This window comes from Lutra lutra, chromosome 1 (assembly GCF_902655055.1).
Source record: "Lutra lutra chromosome 1, mLutLut1.2, whole genome shotgun sequence".
Classification (NCBI taxonomy): domain Eukaryota; kingdom Metazoa; phylum Chordata; class Mammalia; order Carnivora; family Mustelidae; genus Lutra; species Lutra lutra.
Window position 1 is genome coordinate 108,857,799 of NC_062278.1, and position 19,844 is coordinate 108,877,642.

Below are 19,844 nucleotides of genomic sequence, written 5' to 3' on the forward strand. Positions count from 1 at the left end.
GGACTGATTTTTTCCCAGCATCTGGTTTAGTGCCCTTGATTTGAGAAATATATGTTGACAGATTATTTTTTTTGAAACATGTGTTTATGTTGTTTACAGTTGTCTTGTGCATATGTGTGTGTTTTTTACTTAGGCTCCCACTCCCAACACGGGGCTTAAACTCACAAACTGAAGATCAAGAGTCACATGCTCTACTGACTGAGCCAGCCAGGCAGCCCTGGGGTGTATGTTTTAAACCCAGCTCTGGGAGGTTTGAACTGAGAATAGAACTTAGCATACACAACACAGATGTCCATAACCATGGCTAATATTATTGTGCGCTGTGTGCCTGGCAAGTATCTCATTTAATCTTCATAACATGCTTGAGTAATTATATATCCATTTTACAGATGTTTACAGGTATAAACAGACACACAGAGGGTTGAATAACTTCCCTGACATCATACAACCAGTAAATAGAATCATGATAGGCATCCAGGCTGGGTGGTTCAAGGAGCCTTCGCCCTGTACTCTGCTAGGTTTCATGCACACTTTATATTCTTTGATTATCTGAGACCAGTATGTTGTTAAATAGTTCACTTTGAAAAAGAGAGGACTAAGTAATATATGTTTTAGGAAGATATTGAAATATATAAAATAAAAATATGAAATGAATTCATTTTAATATAGTTGTAGTAATTATATTTGAATGATTGTGGATTTATTTTTCATCTTACTGGTCTTCCATAGCATTCAGCACAGTTAATGACTTCTTGAAACTGTCCCTTTGGCTTCTCTGGTATCAGAAGTCTCTCCTAACAGTGTTCTAAACTCAGAAGCTGGTTAGTTAGCTGTGGAAGCAGTTTCATGTTTTTTGGAATATTTTTATCTTGCTACACTCATGTTTGTTTATGAAACAAGGTAGAGGTATAAAGAAATGTGAGGCATTTTAATTATATGAAGCAAGCTAATTAGGATTAGAAAAATAATATCACTTTAAAAGATCTTAAAAGTAAAGCCTTACATTAATTGTTCTTAGGCTCTCTTTCCTGCTTCATTTTCCCCTCCATGAGAAGCTGGTCATTCAAGGCCATGGTTGTAGCAGCTGTTGGCATATGTTTTTGTATCAGGAGTTCATGCCAAAGAGTGAACAGAGACTGAAAGCTGAACGCAGAGTGAAGCAATAGGAGGCTTCTTTGTCTAACTCATGCTTTCTTGAGGGGATTTGAGGAAGGGAAAACAGTGTTGGTGTCTAGCACACCACCTTATTCCAGAGGTTTGATTAACATGTTGGTTCTGGGGAGTTAGGTCTTTCCTAGAAGATTGTTTTGTTATCATACTTGGAAAAAAAAAGGAAAAGTATCCATACACGTACAGAGAGACACTTATATCTGCATAGCTGCTCATGGTGTTTGTATACTAATACTAGAATACAGCTGCCTACCTCTGATAGCCCGTGAAGATAGATCTATTGGCCTGTCTCTGTGTGTGTGTGTTTAGGAATGCCTATCTATTCTGTATACACATACATGTACACACACACACACACACACACACACACACACACACACATTTTCTAGGCTTTGTTAAAATTTTGAATCATCTTCAAGAAATTCAGTTTTCATTGCCTGGTTGACTTCTAGAATACAAATTATGAGAATGAATGCCACTGCTCCAAAAAGCAAAGGAATCTGTATTTGCTATCTCATTTCTTGTCACATCATCCCTATGAAAGAGGGTAAGCCAGAGATGATATCTTCAGTTGGTGGATGGTAAGATAGTCACAGTGCGATAAAATGATTGGGGCACCTGGGTGGTTCAGTCCGTTATGTGGCTACCTTTGGCTCAGGTCATGATCCCAGAGTCCTGGGATAGTGAACCCTGTGTCGGGTTCCTTGCTAAACTTGGGGAGTTAGTTCAGTGGGGAGCCTGCTTCTCCCTCTCCTTCTGCAGCTCCTCATGCTTGTGTTCTTTCTCTGTCTGCCTCTGTCAAATTAAAAAACAAATAAAACCAAAAAAATGCAATAAAATGATCTATTCACTGAAACAATTGCCAGGCTTAAATTTAGGTTTTCTGCCTGTCAGGTCAGTGTTTTATTCACATATCTATTGCTTCCTTAATCTTAAATATATGCATATATCTAACAAGCAGTTCCCTGCGGCCAGTTTATAGCACTGTGCATTGAAGAAGAGATTAGAGAAATACTTGCTTTCTCTTTTTTTTAATGTTGGAAACCAAAAATTCAGCCATTTTTCAGAGGCATTCTGCAACGTTTTGAGACCGAGAGGAATCTTCTTAAAGCAGGGGTTGCTCATTGTGTTTGTGTTGAAAGACTTCAGGTAGATAGCCACAAGCAGCACCAGCACAGGCTGAACTTAATGGAGAAGGGTCAGAAGTTTGTATGCGGGCCCTTGATCTCTCAGTATCCCATGAAGAGGCATGTTTAGACCAGGTCTGACCAGATGGACTGAGGTTTTGCTTCAAGAGAAGGACCTCTCCTTTTCCATTCTCCTTTCTTTTAGGGCTTTGTGGGAGCGACCTTCCCAGTGAGCTAAGTGGGGTGATCATCTGAGCTTGGGCACCAGCTGCTCAAGGTGGTGTACAGTAGTCCTGGAATGTCAGCTGCCTCCCTCTGACTACAGATCCTCTGCAAAGTTGGGTCTGCACTTAGTCCTTGTTCTTGGGAGATGGAGAGCTACTGATCCTACCTAGCTTATTTTCAGGCATCTAAGAGATTGCCACCAGGGGTAATCCACTGGACAGTCTAGTTTGTCTCTTCATAATTGGATACTGGAAAGGAAGGTTTAATATATAGAAATGGATTTGGCTTTAATATTTCATTTTGTTTATAGTTCTAAATGTTCAAAATTGATAAGGACTTGGTTTCTTTAGGAAGCCAGTGAAAGCATTAATTTGAATGAGTTAGCTCTATTTAAGTGAGTTGAGAACTCTGTGTATCCTTTTTCTTTTTTTAAAATTAATTTTGTTTTAGGATAATTGTAGATTTATATTTAGTTGTAAGAAATAATACAGAGAGATTCTAAGTACCTTTAATGTGGTTTTCCCCAATGGGCACATCTTGTAAAACCATAGTACAACTGCATAACCAGCTTATTAACTAGTATAGTAAAGATACAGAACATTTCCATCACCATAAGGATCTCTCATTTTGCCCTTTTACAGCCACAGCTTCTTTCCTCCCACCCTCATCCCCTTCTTAGGCCCTGGCAACCATTAATTATTTCTCTTTCTATAATTTTGTTATTTCAAGAAGTTATGTAAATGGAATTATATAGTATGTAGGCTTTGGGGATTGGCTTTTTTTTTAATCTTAAACTCAACATAATTTTCTGGTGATTCATCTAGGTTGTTGCATCTGTCAATAGTTTGCTGCTTTTTGTTTCTGAGTTTTATTCCCTTCCTACTCTTCTTTTAAAACCACATTCCACAGGATTATAATTTTTGCTTCAATCATAACACATAAGAAAGTTCAAGACAAGGAATGTCTATTACATTTACCCTTGTTTTTGCTTATCATGTTCTTTCTTCTTTCCTGATGTTCCATGGTGTCCATTCTTTTATTGTTTCCTTTCTGTTTAGAAAACTTGCATTAACCATTCTTTCGGGGTAGTTTTGTTGACAGTAAAGTGTCTTCATCTTAGAATGTCTTGATTGCCCCATCATACTTCAAGGTTCTTTCACTGGACTTAGGATTTTAAGTTGACAGTTACTTACTTTCAGCACTTGAGAAATACTGTGCCACTTGCTCTAACCTCCCTGGTTGCTGATGAGAAATATAGTCATTCAAATTGTTCTCTTAGAGCTAAGTTGTCATCTCTTTCAAGCCACTTTGAAGATTTCTGGGTTGTTGTTGTTGCTTTGTCTTTAGTTTTCAGAAGCTTAAAAATCTGGTGTGGATTCCTTTAGATTGGTCATATGTGGATAAATCTGTGTATTTGTGTCTTCTGCCAAATTTGGGATGTTTTTGGCCATTATATCTTCAAATACTTCTTCAGTTCTACTCTTTATCTTTTCCTTTTCTGAGACTCTGATGATACGTTAGGTCTTTTGTTCTAGTCCCATAGGTACCTGGGTGTCAGTTTATTTATTTACTTATTTATTTTTTCAGCCTGTTTTCTCCTTTAGATTGGAAATTTCTGTTTGTTATTTCTTCCAGTTCATTTTTTCCTCTGAACCATCTATTATGTTGTTGAATCCTCTGAGTTTTTTAAAAAATGCAGCTATTGTATTTTTTAGTTGTAAAATTTCCATTTGGCTTTTCTTTATATCTTCTATTTCCTGGGTGAAACTTTCTGTGTTCTTATTTGTTTTAATATGTAATTATAATTATTGAAGCAGTTTTATCATGGCTGCTTTAAAAGTCTTTGTCAGACCATCTGACATCTGTCATATTTGTGTTGGCATCTGTTGATTATCACTTTTTAATTCAGTTTGAGATCTTTTTGGTTCTTGGTATGATTTGTGATTTCCTTTGGAAGCCTAGACATTGTGAGTGTTAGGTTGTGAGACTCCAGATCTTGTTTAAACTTCTGTTTTAGCTGCTTCCCTCTGATACTGCTCTGACAAGGGAAGGGGTCCTACCTTACTGGTAGGTGGGGGTAAGAGTACAGGTTCCCCTCCATTGATACCTGTTAGAGGGTGCTCATCCTTACTGCTGGACAGAAATGGGAGTTCTCCTTACTAAGTCTTCTCTGAAACTTCACTGGTTAGTTAGGGATAGGAATGCCTCATTGCTCTTCCCTATGTGGCCTCCATTAACTCATTGTGACAGTAGCATCACTACCACTGGATTGGGCATTGGCGAAAGTTCTCATTCTCTCTAAGTCTCCTCTGACACTACCCCATTGGGCTTTATTACAGGAATGCCACTAGCACTCTCCATGTGGGAGGAGAAGGGATTTGTCACTGCCTTGTTGGGATTGAAAGTCTTCACTTTCTTAGACTTCTCCAATACCATCCTGCTCATTGGAGGGAGATTTGGGGTACCTTGTTACATGCTGTGGAGGGTGGAAATCTAGGTTTTTCCACACAGCTTTTGCTGGCAGGGTGGATGTGTTAGTCAAGGTTTTCCATAGAAACAGAACCCATAGGAGATATATCTATATCTATATTTGTATCTGTATACATATAGAACCACATCACACAGTATTATGATTTTTGCTTCAACCATAAAAAGTATGGGTGTGTGGGTGTGTGTGAAGAGAGAGAGAGAGAGAGAGAGAGAGAGAGAGAGAGAGATGATAAGGAACTACTAGCTCACTTGATTCTGGAAGCTGATGTAGTCCCAAGATCTTGAGTTGGCAAGTTGGAGACCCAGGAGACCTAATGTGTAGTTCCAGTCCAAGTCTTGTAAGCCTGAGGACCAGGAGGGCGAATGATGTAGTTCCATCCTGAAAGCTGGCAGGCCTGAGACCCAAGAAGAGCAGATTTGCATTAGAGAGGGCAATCTGCTTTACAGACACACCAGAATAATGTTGACCAAATATTTAGATACATTGTCGTCCAGCTAACTCGATACATAAAATTAACTGTCACAGTGAGTGTGGGGCCACAGTTTTTTCTGTGGTGTTTGGCCAGAATAGAACAGATATTCTTACAAGGTTTTTTTTTGTTTTGTTTTGTTTTGTTTTTAATTCCTTTTTCTAGATTCCTTCTTTTCTGTTGTTGATGTTGTTTCTTTCTTTCTTCTTCCTTTCTTTCTTTCTTTCTTTCTTTCTTCATTTCTTTCTTTTTTGGCTAGAGAGAGTAGCTTTCATGGTGCCTTTTTCTGTCTGTATGCATGGGCATTTCCAGGTTATCAAGCTTCTTCAGTTCCAAGTCTGGGATATATGGTAAAAAGGAACCAGGGAGCTCACCACTGTGTCTTTCCTTAGGTCCTGAGATCCCAGCAGGTTTGCCTTCTTCTATCTTTCAGAGTCTTCTGTTTGTGTTGTATATATTGTCCAGGATTTTTAATTACATTAGTAGGAGAGATAGGAACAAATGTCTACTCTAGTTCCCTGAAAGTGGAAGTCTCCAATGTAACCTCTTTTCAAGGCTTTTTAAGGTATTTCAAGGTTCCTTGGATAACGAAAGAAAAGGGAATGAGCAGAAATTTGGAACTGGAGAGAGTTTAGGCCAAGAAAACTAAAAAGTGCTGCAGAGAACAGAAGTTGGGAAGTGGCATATAGTAGAGATTTGCAAAGAAGTCATTTAAGTCTGCACATGTATTCTAAAACCAAACCACTTGTAACAGTGTCACAATTCTTAATTTTTAATCTTAGTTCTCTGCTTAAGGACCCTTCAGTGGCTTTCCGTTAAATTAGAATAAAGTCCAGAACCTTGCACATTCTCCCTTCCTCATCCAGTGCCAATCTTCATTTTTGGTGCTCTGGTCACAATGTCTCTCTCAGTCTTCAAGGTTCTCTGCTGTCTCTTATATCTGGACTCCCTTCAAGATACTATTCCCTCTCACTGGATGGCACATTCTTCCCTAGAGTTTGGTTGGTCACTGCTGTCTCTCAGGTATTCATTTAAATGTCCCATTTCAAGGAAGGCTGACTTAGGTGAGGCCTCCTTGTTGTAAATTTCCCTGGCATTTCACATTGCCCCTCTCTCCACTTTCATCATACTTCATTGTTAACTACTTAAAAAAAAAATCTTTGTACCAGATTATAAGATACGTCTGTTTTGTTAACTCTCTATCAGTCAAACCTAGCAACGTCCCTAGTCTGTAGTCTGTAGCTATATAAATATAGCTTAGACATATTTGGGTATATCCTTGTGTCTTTGAGTGAGCTACTTATTTCTGTAGTGTTGAGATTGACTATGCATTGTTGTATTACCTGAGTCTATTCTTTTTTAAGCATTCAATTTAATTTTTTGTATTAATTATACAGCTATATGGTTTAAAAATCAAAAAGTATGAAAATGTATACAATGAAAAGTCTGTTTCCACCCTGATGCCATCTGCCCAGTTCCCACCTGCCTCTTACCATTGTAACTAAGTTTTTATGTATATTTCCAGATTTCCTTTACGTAAATACACGCAAATATACACAGCTGTAGCCACCCACCCATTCATATTTTTTCTGCCTTTAGCACAAATAATAGAAAACTACATATGCGATTTTGTGCTGTCTTCCCACTTAATATACCTTGGAGATATTTTTATATTAGTTTATAGAGAATGTCTTTTTCCCCTTTGGTAGTTGCATAGTATTTATTTTGTTACACTATTGTAAATCGTATTTTTTTTTAAATTTCGGTTTCAGCGTGTTTGTTTCTAATATATGGAAAAACAGGTGATTTTAGTATATCGAACTTACATCCTGCAATCTTGCTAAACTCCTTCTTCTTTATTAGCTCTAATATTCTATCGGATTTTCTACATAGATAATCATGTTGTCTTCAAATAAAGACAGAACTATTTCTTCTTTTCCAATCTGAATGACTTTTGTTTTTTTCTGGTCTTATTCCACTGTTTCTAGTATGGCCTCCAGTATGATGCTGAATAGAAATTTTGAGAGTTGACATCCTTGTTTTGTTCCAGTGTCAGTGGGAAAGCATCAATCTTTGATTTATAAATTTGATGCTAACTATAGTTTTTCAAAGATGCCTATTATCAGGTTGAGGAATTTCTGTTTTTTGTTTTTTTTTAAGATTTTATTTATTTATTTGACAGAGATAGATCACAAGTAGGCAGAGAGGCAGGCAGAGAGAGAGAGAGAAAGGGAAGCAGGCTCCCTGCTGAGCAGAGAGCCCGATGCAGGACTGGATCCCAGGACCCCGAGATCATGACCCGAGCCGAAGGCAGCAGCTTAACCCACTGAGCCACCCAGGTGCCCCATGGAATTTCTGTTTTTAATTTCTTAAGATTGTCTTATTTTTGGGAATGAATGCTGTTGACTTTTGTCAAACTTTTTCTGCGTCTATAGATGTGATCACAGTTTTTCTTTTTGCATTTGTTAATATGGTGAATTGTATTGATTAGTTTTTGAATGTTAAATCAACCTGGTATACCTGGGACAAAGTCATGTGGTTAAAATATATCATCTGTTTTATAAGGACATCTGTGTTCATGAGGAACGATGATCTGTTTTCTTGTAATGTCTTTAATGTCTTATAATGTCTTTCTTGTAATGTAATGTAGTTCTGGGATTGGTGTAGTCCTGGCTTCATAGAATTATTTGTGAATTATTCCCTGCTTTTCAACTTTATGGAAGAGTTTGTACAGAATTGGCATTGTTTCTTCCTTAAATGTTTAAGAGACTTTGCCATTGAAAGTATCAAGGCCTTGGGTTTTCTTTGTAGGAAGGTTTTTAACTACCAGTGCAAATTTTTAGGAGGTTATATATTTCTTCTATATTGGGAAAAAATTGCTCATGACATTTTAATTACCCTTTTTATACCTGGGGAATCTGTAGTGATATCATCTTGTCATTCTTACTTGGTTAATTTCTAGTTTAATTCCATTGTGGTCAGAAAACAAACTTCATATGACTTGAATCTTTTTAAATTTGAAACTTGTTTTATGGCCTAAAATACATAATCTATCTTAGTGAATGTTCTGTGTACTTGAGAAAATATATATTTTGATGCTTTTGGATGGAGTGTTCTAAAAATATAAATTTATAAACTTATTTAAGGCTATCAATTCAATATGTATCACTTTCATTATTGTCTTCATATGTAATCTTCAACTTTGGTATTCTTTCTTTAAAGAGTTTTAGAGAAGGTTTATTTTTAAGTGGAAAAAGTACCTTATTTTCTGATAGGTGATTGCTTTCTGGTTTTATTGTATCATGATCAGATAATGTGTGTACTACCTTTGGGAGTTTATTTGGATTTTCTTTGTAGCCCAAAGTATGCAGTTTTCATTAGTGTTCAGTGAGCATTTGAAATATAGTGCTTTGTGTGTTTTCACAGAGAATAGTTCAGTATCAGTCAGATTTTTTTATAGATCTTTTAAATCCTTGCTCATTGTTCTCCACCTGATTTCTCATGGACAGTGAGAAGTAAAGTGCCTTTTGGATTGTGTTCTTTTCTCTATTTTTCCTTCCATCTTGTGCTTTATGAATGTTAGCATTGTATAATTCAGTATGTACTATAGAGTAATTTAGCCTATAGAAATAGGAAATTTATCTTCATTATGATTTATTTATTCATGTAATTGCCCTTTTAGCCTGAATTTTACTTTATCTGATAGAAATATCACACCTTTGATTTTTCTTTGCATGGTGTACTTTTGCCTATTCTTTTACTTTCACTCTTTCTGGATCACTTTGTATTTGTATTTGTTTACTACATAGAGCTGGGGGTTTGTTTTTTTGAGATATCAGATTTTTGTTTTTCTCAGCAAAGATACTAAAAATTCTTAAGATTCTTAAGGGAGGTAAGCCAAATGTATTTTGTTTTTATATTTTTAAGGAAGCCTTTAACCAGTTTCTCTTTTTCTTATTTGTGCATGTACTTCTGATAATTGGGAATGTGTATTTAATTCCAATGATTACCTTTAGGATTATAGCTAAAAGTATAGTTCCCCATGCAGTGATTAAAAATTAGCATACCTTTTCTTCTTCCTTTCACCTCAACCCCTCCTTCATTACCACATTTTAACCATTATCTGAGTATTTGCTCTTGGACTCTTAAAACAGGCTTTTAATTCCAGTTTTAATTGTGAGCTTTAAAGGATATCTTTTGACTACCAACTTACAGATGAAGCCAGTGAATCTTTTCTACCTCCCACCTTCTTTCCTTTCTCCTCTCAGTTTGTCTTAATATAAATCTTTTACTCATTGTCAGAGGATATCAGTTTGTTTTACTTTTGCTGTTAAATGTAGTTCGTGCTGATCACCATTGCTTTTGCTGTGGTCTCCCTGGCCATTTTGTAGTTGCTGAAGCTGTTTCATGAAGAAAGGATCAGGAAAACAACATTTTTGAGTTGTTAAGTCTTCAAATTGTTGGACTCTAGCTTTTATATTGAAAAATATTTTGGCTTTTCTTACGGATCTTGAAGATACTGCTCTCTGACATTCTGGCATTGAATACCACTGTGGGGGAAATCGTAAGCTTGGCACATGTTTTCCCCCCTTTCATAACTGACCTATCATTTCTTCTGGCTATTTCTTTACTACTTGTTGGAATCCAGTAACTTTACTGCACTGGATCTCAGTGTAACCATTTTAAGGCCATTTTTTTCTGTAACATATGATGTGTTCTTTCGATATCTAAATTTAAGTCTCTCCCTCTCTCTCTGTTTGTTGTTGTTGTTGTTGTTGTTGTTTTTTACTTTCAGGAAAGTTTTCTTGAGTTGTATCTTGAACTGTTTGTTCAATTGCACTGCTGGAGTTTTCTTATTCAGGAATTCCAGTTATACATATATTGATGTTTTCTGTTTCTTTTCCTCCCCCTTCCGCCCCTGACACTTTCCTTCCCCCTCTTCCTTCCTCTTCTTTCTCTCCTTCCCTTCTCCTCACATACCACCAAGTATTGCCTTTACCACTCAGTTGTCTGCAAGCTGGATGTCACTGATCACTGTACTTACTGTTTAATCAGGAACATAAAACACCTACTTATTAAAGGTACCAATGATATTCAAATTTCTAAGTCTAATAAACACTTTCCAGATCTTATCCATCCTCAGTGCAGTATTAAAGAGTGACAATCACCTTTCCTTTTTTTTTTTTTTTTATAAACATATAATATATTTTTATCCCCAGGGGTACAGGTCTGTGAATCGCCAGGTTTACACACTTCACAGCACTCACCATAGCAAATAGCCTCCCCAATGTCCATAACCCCACCCCCCCCAACTCCCCTCCCCCCATCAACCCTCAGTTTGTTTTGTGAGATTAAGAGTCACTTATGGTTTGTCTCCCTCCCAATCCCATCTTGTTTCATTTACTCTTCCCCTACCCCCTTAACCCCCCATGTTGCATCTTCTCTCCCTCATATCAGGGAGATCATATGATAGTTGTCTTTCTCCGATTGACTTATTTCGCTAAGCATGATACCCTCTAGTTCCATCCACGTCGTCGCAAATGGCAAGATTTCATTTCTTTTGATGGCTGCGTAGTATTCCATTGTGTATATATACCACATCTTCTTTATCCATTCGTCTGTAGATGGACATCTAGGTTCTTTCCATAGTTTGGCTATTGTAGACATTGCTGCTATAAACATTCGGGTGCACGTGCCCCTTCGGATCACTACGTTTGTATCTTTAGGGTAAATACCCAGCAGTGCAACTGCAGGGTCATAGGGTAGTTCTATTTTCAACATTTTGAGGAACCTCCATGCTGTTTTCCAGAGTGGTTGCACCAGCTTGCATTCCCACCAACAGTGTAGGAGGGTTCCCCTTTCTCCGCATTTAAGCTATTTAAATAGAAGTTTCCTCATGAAGTATTTGGGGATTAGAACCTCTGATCTACTCTTTACGGTTGGGATGTGAAGCCTTATATAGGACCTCAGCTCATTTTGAGTCTATTTTGTGTGTGGTGTAAGGAAATGATCCAATTTCATTTTTCTGCATGTGGCTGTCCAATATTCCCAACACCATTTGTTGAAGAGGCTGTCTTTTTTCCATTGGACATTCTTTCCTGCTTTGTCGAAGATTAGTTGGCCGTAGAGTTGAGGGTCTATTTCTGGGCTCTTTATTCTGTTCCATTGATCTATGTGTCTGTTTTTGTGCCATTACCATGCTGTCTTGATGATGACAGCTTTGTAATAGAGCTTGAAGTCCGGAATTGTGATGCCACCAACTTTGGCTTTCTTTTCCAATATTCCTTTGGCTATTCGAGGTCTTTTCTGGTTCCATATAAATTTTAGGATTATTTGTTCCATTTCTTTGAAAAAAATGGATGGTACTTTGATAGGAATTGCATTAAATGTGTAGATTGCTTTAGGTAGCATAGACATTTTCACAATATTTATTCTTCCAATCCAGGAGCATGGAACATTTTTTCATTTCTTTGTGTCTTCCTCAATTTCTTTCATGAGTACTTTATAGTTTTCTGTGTATAGATTCTTAGTCTCTTTGGTTAGGTTTATTCCTAGGTATCTTATAGTTTTGGGTGCAATTGTAAATGGGACTGACTCCTTAATTTCTCTTTCTTCTGTCTTGTTGTTGGTGTAGAGAAATGCAACTGATTTCTGTGCATTAATTTTATATCCTGACACTTTACTGAATTCCTGTACAAGTTCTAGCAGTTTTGGAGTGGAATCTTTTGGGTTTTCCACATATAGTATCATATCATCTGCAAAGAGTGATAGTCTGACTTCTTCTTTGCCGATTTGGATGCCTTTAATTTCCTTTTGTTTTCTAATTGCCGAGGCTAGGACTTCTGATACTATGTTGAATAGCAGTGGTGATAACGGACATCCCTGCCGTGTTCCTGACCTTAGCGGAAAAGCATTCAGTTTTTCTCCATTGAGGATGATATTTGTGGTGGGTTTTTCATAGATGGCTTTGATAATATTGAGGTATGTGCCCTCTATCCCTACACTTTGAAGAGTTTTGATCAGGAAGGGATGCTGTACTTTGTCAAATGCTTTTTCAGCATCTATGGAGAGTATCATATGGTTCTTGTTCTTTCTTTTATTAATGTGTTGTATCACATTGATTGATTTGCGGATGTTGAACCAACCTTGCAGCCCTGGAATAAATCCCACTTGGTCGTGGTGAATAATCCTTTTAATGTACTGTTGAATCCTATTGGCTAGTATTTTGGTGAGAATTTTTGCATCTGTGTTCATCAAGGATATTGGTCTGTAGTTCTCTTTTTTGATGGGATCCTTGTCTGGTTTTGGGATCAAGGTGATGCTGGTCTCATAAAATGAGTTTGGAAGTTTTCCTTCCATTTCTATTTTTTGGAACAGTTTCAGGAGAATAGGAATTAGTTCTTCTTTAAACGTTTGGTAGAATTCCCCCGGGAAGCCGTCTGGCCCTGGGCTTTCGTTTGTTTGGAGATTTTTGATGACTGTTTCAATCTCCTTACTGGTTATGGGTCTATTCAGGCTTTCTATTTCTTCCTGGTTCAGTTGTGGTAGTTTATATGTCTCTAGGAATACATCCATTTCTTCCAGATTGTCAAATTTGTTGGCGTAGAGTTGCTCATAGTATGTTCTTATAATTGTCTGTATTTCTTTGGTGTTCGTTGTGATCTCTCCTCTTTCATTCATGGTTTTATTTATCTGGGTCCTTTCTCTTTTCTTTTTGATAAGTCTGGCCAGGGGTTTATCAATCTTATTAATTCTTTCAAAGAACCAGCTCCTAGTTTCATTGATTTGTTCTATTGTTTTTTTGGTTTCTATTTCATTGATTTCCGCTCTGATCTTTATGATTTCTCTTCTCCTGCTGGGTTTAGGGTTTCTTTCTTGTTCTTTCTCCAGCTCCTTTAGGTGTAGGGTTAGGTTGTGTACCTGAGACCTTTCTTGTTTCTTGAGAAAGGCTTGTACCGCTATATATTTTCCTCTCAGGACTGCCTTTGTTGTGTCCCACAGATTTTGAACCATTGTTTTCATTACCATTTGTATCCATGAATTTTTTCAATTCTTCTTTAATATCCTGGTTGACCCATTCATTCTTTAGAAGGATGCTGTTTAGTCTCCATGTATTTGGGTTCTTTCCAAATTTCCTCTTGTGATTGAGTTCTAGCTTCAGAGCATTGTGGTCTGAAAATATGCAGGGAACAATCCCAATCTTTTGATACCGGTTGAGACCTGATTTAGGACCGAGGATGTGATCTGTTCTGGAGAATGTTCCATGTGCACTAGAGAAGAATGTGTATTCTGTTGCTTTGGGATGAAATGTTCTGAATATATCTGTGGTGTCCATCTGGTCCAGTGTGTCATTTAAGGCCTTTATTTCCTTGTTGATCTTTTGCTTGGATGATCTGTCCATTTCAGTGAGGGGAGTGTTAAAGTCCCCTACTATTATTGTATTATTGTTGATGTGTTTCTTTGATTTTGTTATTAATTGGTTTATATAGTTGGCTGCTCCCACGTTAGGGGCATAGATATTTAAAATTGTTAGATCTTCTTGTTGGACAGATCCTTTGAGTATGATATAGTGTCCTTCCTCATCTCTTATTATAGTCTTTGGCTTAAAATCTAATTGATCTGATATAAGGATTGCCACTCCTGCTTTCTTCTGGGATTGCCACTCCTGCTTTCTTCTGATGTCCATTAGCATGGTAAATTCTTTTCCACCCCCTCACTTTAAATCTGGAGGTGTCTTCGGGTTTAAAATGAGTTTCTTGTAGGCAACATATAGATGGGTTTTGTTTTTTTATCCATTCTGATACCCTGTGTCTTTTGATTGGGGCATTTAGCCCATTAACATTCAGGGTAACTATTGAGAGATATGAATTTAGTGCCATTGTATTGCCTGTAAGGTGACTGTTACTGTATATTGTCTCTGTTCCTTTCTGATCTACTACTTTTAGGGTCTCTCTTTGCTTAGAGGACCCCTTTCAATATTTCCTGTAGAGCTGGTTTGGTGTTTGCAAATTCTTTCAGTTTTTGTTTGTCCTGGAAGCTTTTAATCTCTCCTTCTATTTTCAATGATAGCCTAGCTGGATATAGTATTCTTGGCTGCATGTTTTTCTCGTTTAGTGTTCTGAATATATCATGCCAGCTCTTTCTGGCTTGCCAGGTCTCTGTGGATAAGTCTGCTGCCAATCTAATATTTTACCATTGTATGTTACAGACTTCTTTTCCTGGGCTGCTTTCAGGATTTTCTCTTTGTCACTAAGACTTGTAAATTTTACTATTAGGTGACGGGGTGTGGACCTATTCTTATTGATTTTGAGGGGGGTTCTCTGCACCTCCTGGATTTTGATGCTTGTTCCCTTTGCCATATTGGGGAAATTCTCTCCAATAATTCTTTCCAATATACCTTCTGCTCCCCTCTCTCTTTCTTCTTCTTCTGGAATCCCAATTATTCTAATGTTGTTTCATCTTATGGTATCACTTATCTCTCAAATTCTCCCCTCGTGGTCCAGTAGCTGTTTGTCCCTTTTTTGCTCAGCTTCTTTATTCTCTGTCATTTGGTCTTCTATATCGCTAATTCTTTCTTCTGCCTCATTTATCCTAGCAGTGAGGGCCTCCAGTTTTGATTGCACCTCATTAATAGCTTTTTAAATTTCAACTTGGTTAGATTTTAGTTCTTTTATTTCTCCAGAAAGGGCTTTTGTATCTCCCAAGAGGGTTTCTCTAATATCTTCCATGTCTTTTTCGAGCCCGGCTAGAACCTTGAGAATCGTCATTCTGAACTCTAGATCTGACATATTACCAATGTCTGTATTGATTAGGTCCCTAGCCTTTGGTACTGCCTCTTGTTCTTTTTTTTGTGGTGAATTTTTCCGCCTTGTCATTTTGTCCAGATAAGAGTATATGAAGGAGCAAGTAAAATACTAAAAGGGGGGCAACAACCCCAGGAAAATATGCTTTAGCCAAATCAGAAGAGATCCCAAATCGTGAGGGGGGAGAAAGGGGATAAAAAGGTTCAGAAAGAAAAAAAAAAAAAAAGAAACAATTAAAAAAAGAAAACCAATAAAGAAAAAATATAAAAAGGAAAAAATATATGTATATATTAGATAAACTAGTTAAAAAAACGTTAAAAAAAGAAAAGGGTAAAATTTAAAAAAATTTAGCAGAAGAAGAGAAAAAAAATTGAAAAAGAAAAAAAAATTAACTGCAAGGCTAAAGAATCATGGGGAGAAAGCCATGAGTTCTGTGCTTTGCTTTCTCCTCCTTTGGAATTCCGCTGCTCTCCTTGGTATTGAAACTGCACTCCTTGGTAGGTGAACTTGGATTTCTTGTTGATCCTCTGGGGGAGGGGCCTGTTGTAGGGATTCTCAAGTGTATTTGCCCCAGGCGGAGTTGCACCGCCCTTACCAGGGGCCGGGCTGAGTAATCCGCTTGGGTTTGCTTTCGGGAGCTTTTGTTCCCTGAGCGCTTTCTGTAGAGTTCCGGAGGACGGGAGTGAAGATGGCGGCCTCCCAGTCTCCAGCCCGGAGGAGCCGAGAGCCTAGGGCCCCACTCCTCAGTGCGCCCTCAGAGAACAGCGCCCAATGACTCCCGTCACCCTGGCCTCCGGCCGCGCTCCAAGCTGACCGAGACTGCCACCGGTTCAAGGTAACCCCAAGCTTAGAGCTCACTCCTCGGCTCTGTCTCTGTAGCCGGCTTCCCCATTCTAATACCTGTAAGCTCTGCGACACTCAGACACCCCCGATCCTTCTGTGACCCTGCGGGACCTGAGGCCATGCTGACCCCTCGTGGGCTTCACCCCGGTTAAGCCTCTGGAGCGATGTCCCTCAGCGGAACAGACTTTTAAAAGTCCTGATTTTGTGCTCCATTGCTCTGCCGCTTGCCGGGAGCCAGCCCCTCCCCCCGCGGTCTATCTTCCTGTTGCTTTGGATTCACTTCTCCGCCAGTCCTACCTTTCAGAAAGTGGTTGATTTTCTGTTTCTAGAATTGCTGTTCTTCTTCTCTTCGATCTCCCGTTGGATTTGTAGGTGTTTGCAATCTTTAGATAAGCTATCTAGCTGATCTCCCGCTACCTGAAGTAGTCTCAGCCTGCTACTTCTCCGCCATTTTGACTCCTTTTTTTTTATTTAAAGATTTTATTTATTTGTCAGACAGAGATCACAAGTAGGCAGAGAGGCAGGCAGAGAGAGAGGAGGAAGCAGGCTCCCTGCCGAGCAGAGAGCCCGATGTGGGGCTCGATCCCAGGACCCTGGGATCATGACCTGAGCCGAAAGCAGAGGCTGTAACCCACTGAGCCACCCAGGTGCCCCTCACCTTTCCTTTTTGAAGCTCTGTATCCTTTAGCTATCTGTAACTGTGTGCCCTTCTGATTTTTATACCTTTGTGATTGGTCTTGAGTTGGATTTTGTTTCTATCCTCTGACCATAGTGTAGCTCTTAGTCTTAGGATAGTTATTGTCCACTGGTTGCTAGCTCTGTTTGTTATCGCAGGACAAGTTTATCCATATACATTGTTTCCTCTTATAACTTAGAAATCTATAATCTTTTTTTTTTTAACTGAAAAAATTTTTTAAAAAAGTAATCTCTACCTCAGCTTGGGGCTCAAACTCGCAGGCCCAAGATCAAGAGTTGCATACTCTACTAACAGAGTCAGCCCAGGCACTCCTAGAAATCTATAATTCTAAGCCTGATGTTTTAGATTACTCAATTTCTTATTATTCAGCATGTAAGTAAAGACGTTCCTAAAATCTGCTATAGTCCAAACTGCACTTAGTTTCTTTCTTCTAACACTTCTACCTATATTCCTTATTTCATTTTGTGACATCTTCATTCAGCTGTCACGTAAGCTAGAAGCTTGGGAGTTATCATAGACTCCTTCCTATCCCGTCCAACCCACAACCAATTTGTCACCAAGCTCGGGTTTTCCTTTATAAATAGCTCTTAATTCTGTCTGCTGTGTTTTAGGTCTACCGTCACTACCCTAGTTTAGTCCCCATTTCACTTTGACTGCTATAATAGCCTTATACCTTCAGTCTTGGTTTTCCAGATACTCCCATCATAAAATCACTATAGTGATCCGTGCTAAATGTATGAATCTGATGATTTCAGTCTTGATTTCTCTCTAGTAGTGTATCCTTAGTACTAGGCCAAGCACTTCTTTAATTTTTGCATTTAGTAATTTTAAATATATTAGTTTCTCATAATACTTGAACTTTTAAGAGTCTACCCCTGCTGTTTGTGGTTTCTGCTGATGTTTACTCATGGTGCATTATTTCGTCTAGTGCTTTAAAATTTTTTGTTTAGAACACATTTTCAATAGGTCTTTATCAGTAGAACTTATTTTGCCTGTGTTAAGTACTGTCTCCAGAGAAATTTTGAATTTGTTTCTCTTTCAAGTGCCCCAAGAGTATTCTTTCTCAGAATCATCTTTTATGCTCCATTTTTTCCTTGACTTTTCCTGTCCTAAGGAGACCGTGTAAATTCAAATCTCAAATCCACCTACAGACAGGATATTGATTATAGATTCTCACAGAGTACAGATTTACTCCCATTGAGTCCAGGCTAAGACAGACAGTCTTTCTTGGCCTCTTCCTAGGCTTTTAGGTAGATCTCCCTCACCCCTTTTCCTTTCACTAAGGATGAAGCTTTTCAAGAATCCTGGTTTTAGGAAGATATTTGTTTCAGTCTTTTAAGTTGCAAGCATCTAAGGTCTCAGCTTCTTTCTGATGTTAAAACCCAAGCTTTTAATGTGACCAACAAATGTATAAGACAATCTCAGTGACAGCTTAATATTTATTGCTTTGGTTTTCAGTTCTCTTTTCATTTTTAAACTCGTATTGCCGTTACTTTCTTAGGAACTCAGCCATGTTTTGTAAGGAATTTTAATTAAATATCTAGGGAGATTTTTTTCCCTCCAGATTATCTGGCCCACTGTATTCTCACACAGGGTTGACACTTGCTGTAACTCGAACACTTGTCACATAATTTTTCACATAACCTAACACTTTTCAATTATTTTAGTTCTGTTTTTGAAGACTCTAAATAAGATTTTAAATCTTGTTGTAAGAACTGTTGATGACTAAAGGAAGCAAACTGGTCATGTATAACCTCATAATTGTTTCAGGATTATAGGTCCTTCTAATACCTCTCTCAAATAGTAAGGGTTTCTCGGTTTTATTTGTTTTGTCAAACAAGTATTAGCATGTAGTATTCTCTTCTTCACATAGTGCCTTCTCCCCTGGTGGTATTTTTTCCCTGTCTAGAACTTAGGCCTTCTAGGATTTTATTTTTTTATTTTTATTTTTTTAAGGAAACCATTTCCCTACAGCCAGCAGAAAATGAAAGAGTACTACTGAAATCTAATGCTTGGTTACTTGACAATTTCCAGTAATAATAAGCTTCTGTTTCTCTTGAAAAAGGCCAAAATTATGGGTTGCCATTCACTGATACAAGTCTATACAAGATGAATTTAAAGCAATCAAAATGTTATGAAACCGAGAAGTTAAATCAACCTTAAAATAGCTGGTTTGGAGGATTGTGATAAAATGCGGACAACCTTAATCACCTGAGCCACCAACAAGATCAGCTGTATTCTGTTATCAATTTGATGTATTTTCTTCACATTTTTTTCTTTTCCTTTGCAAATTTTCTTTATAAGGTAGTGAGATAAATGCATAGTTTTCACCTAAAATTTGTTATGTTGTTGTAAACTCTTTGTAAATTTGTAATATCTACCTATTTGACTCCAATAGCAAATTTACTTAATGACATTCCCGTTATATATTTAATTCCCATTTCTTCCTCTCCTCCCTCTTCTCCTTTTGCTTCTGTTATAGATTTGCAGTGAAAACCTTAATGCATTAAACACTTCTTTTCTTAAATGTATTTAGGATAAATTTCCAGCTGGAATTACTAGGTAAAAGTCTTTTCACATTTTTAAGACTTTTGACTCCTAGCACCAAATTACTTAACAAAAGCATGGTATAAAGTTCTATTCTCCCAACAATTTACCAGTGTCTTAAGCATACCACTTTGATTATGTCGAACCAATGGTCCATGGGCAGAGGTGTGGTGCTAATGCTTTCTTTATGGTTTCTCTTCAGGACATGGTGCCTGTCATCGTTGATTACTGCCTGCTGTTGGAGCGAAAGTAAGTATACACTGCCTGCCAGATTCAATTATTTTGAACCCAGATTGCTTCTTGCTTATATTGTAATTTACTGTTATGAAGTCTATGAATTTGGATATGTTTTTTAAGAAAGTTTAATTTACAGAAATTTAATTAACAATTTTCAGTGCATTTATCTACTAAAACTAACTTTTCTAAAATAGATGCTGTGGGTGTATCATCTATGTGTTTGTGTGGCTGGATA

General features: G+C 37.7%; 1 protein-coding gene across 2 annotated transcripts in view; it reads left to right on the top strand.

Annotated features, from left to right (window-relative positions):
• The window catches only part of VPS8 (VPS8 subunit of CORVET complex), a 247,869-nt gene that overhangs the window by 58,663 nt on the left and 169,362 nt on the right, over positions 1-19,844 (top strand). For both annotated transcript variants that reach the window (XM_047732015.1, XM_047732018.1), the window contains one exon: positions 19,575-19,621. In XM_047732015.1, coding sequence (XP_047587971.1) covers positions 19,575-19,621 — 47 coding nt within the window. The remainder of the gene's footprint in view (positions 1-19,574; positions 19,622-19,844) is intronic.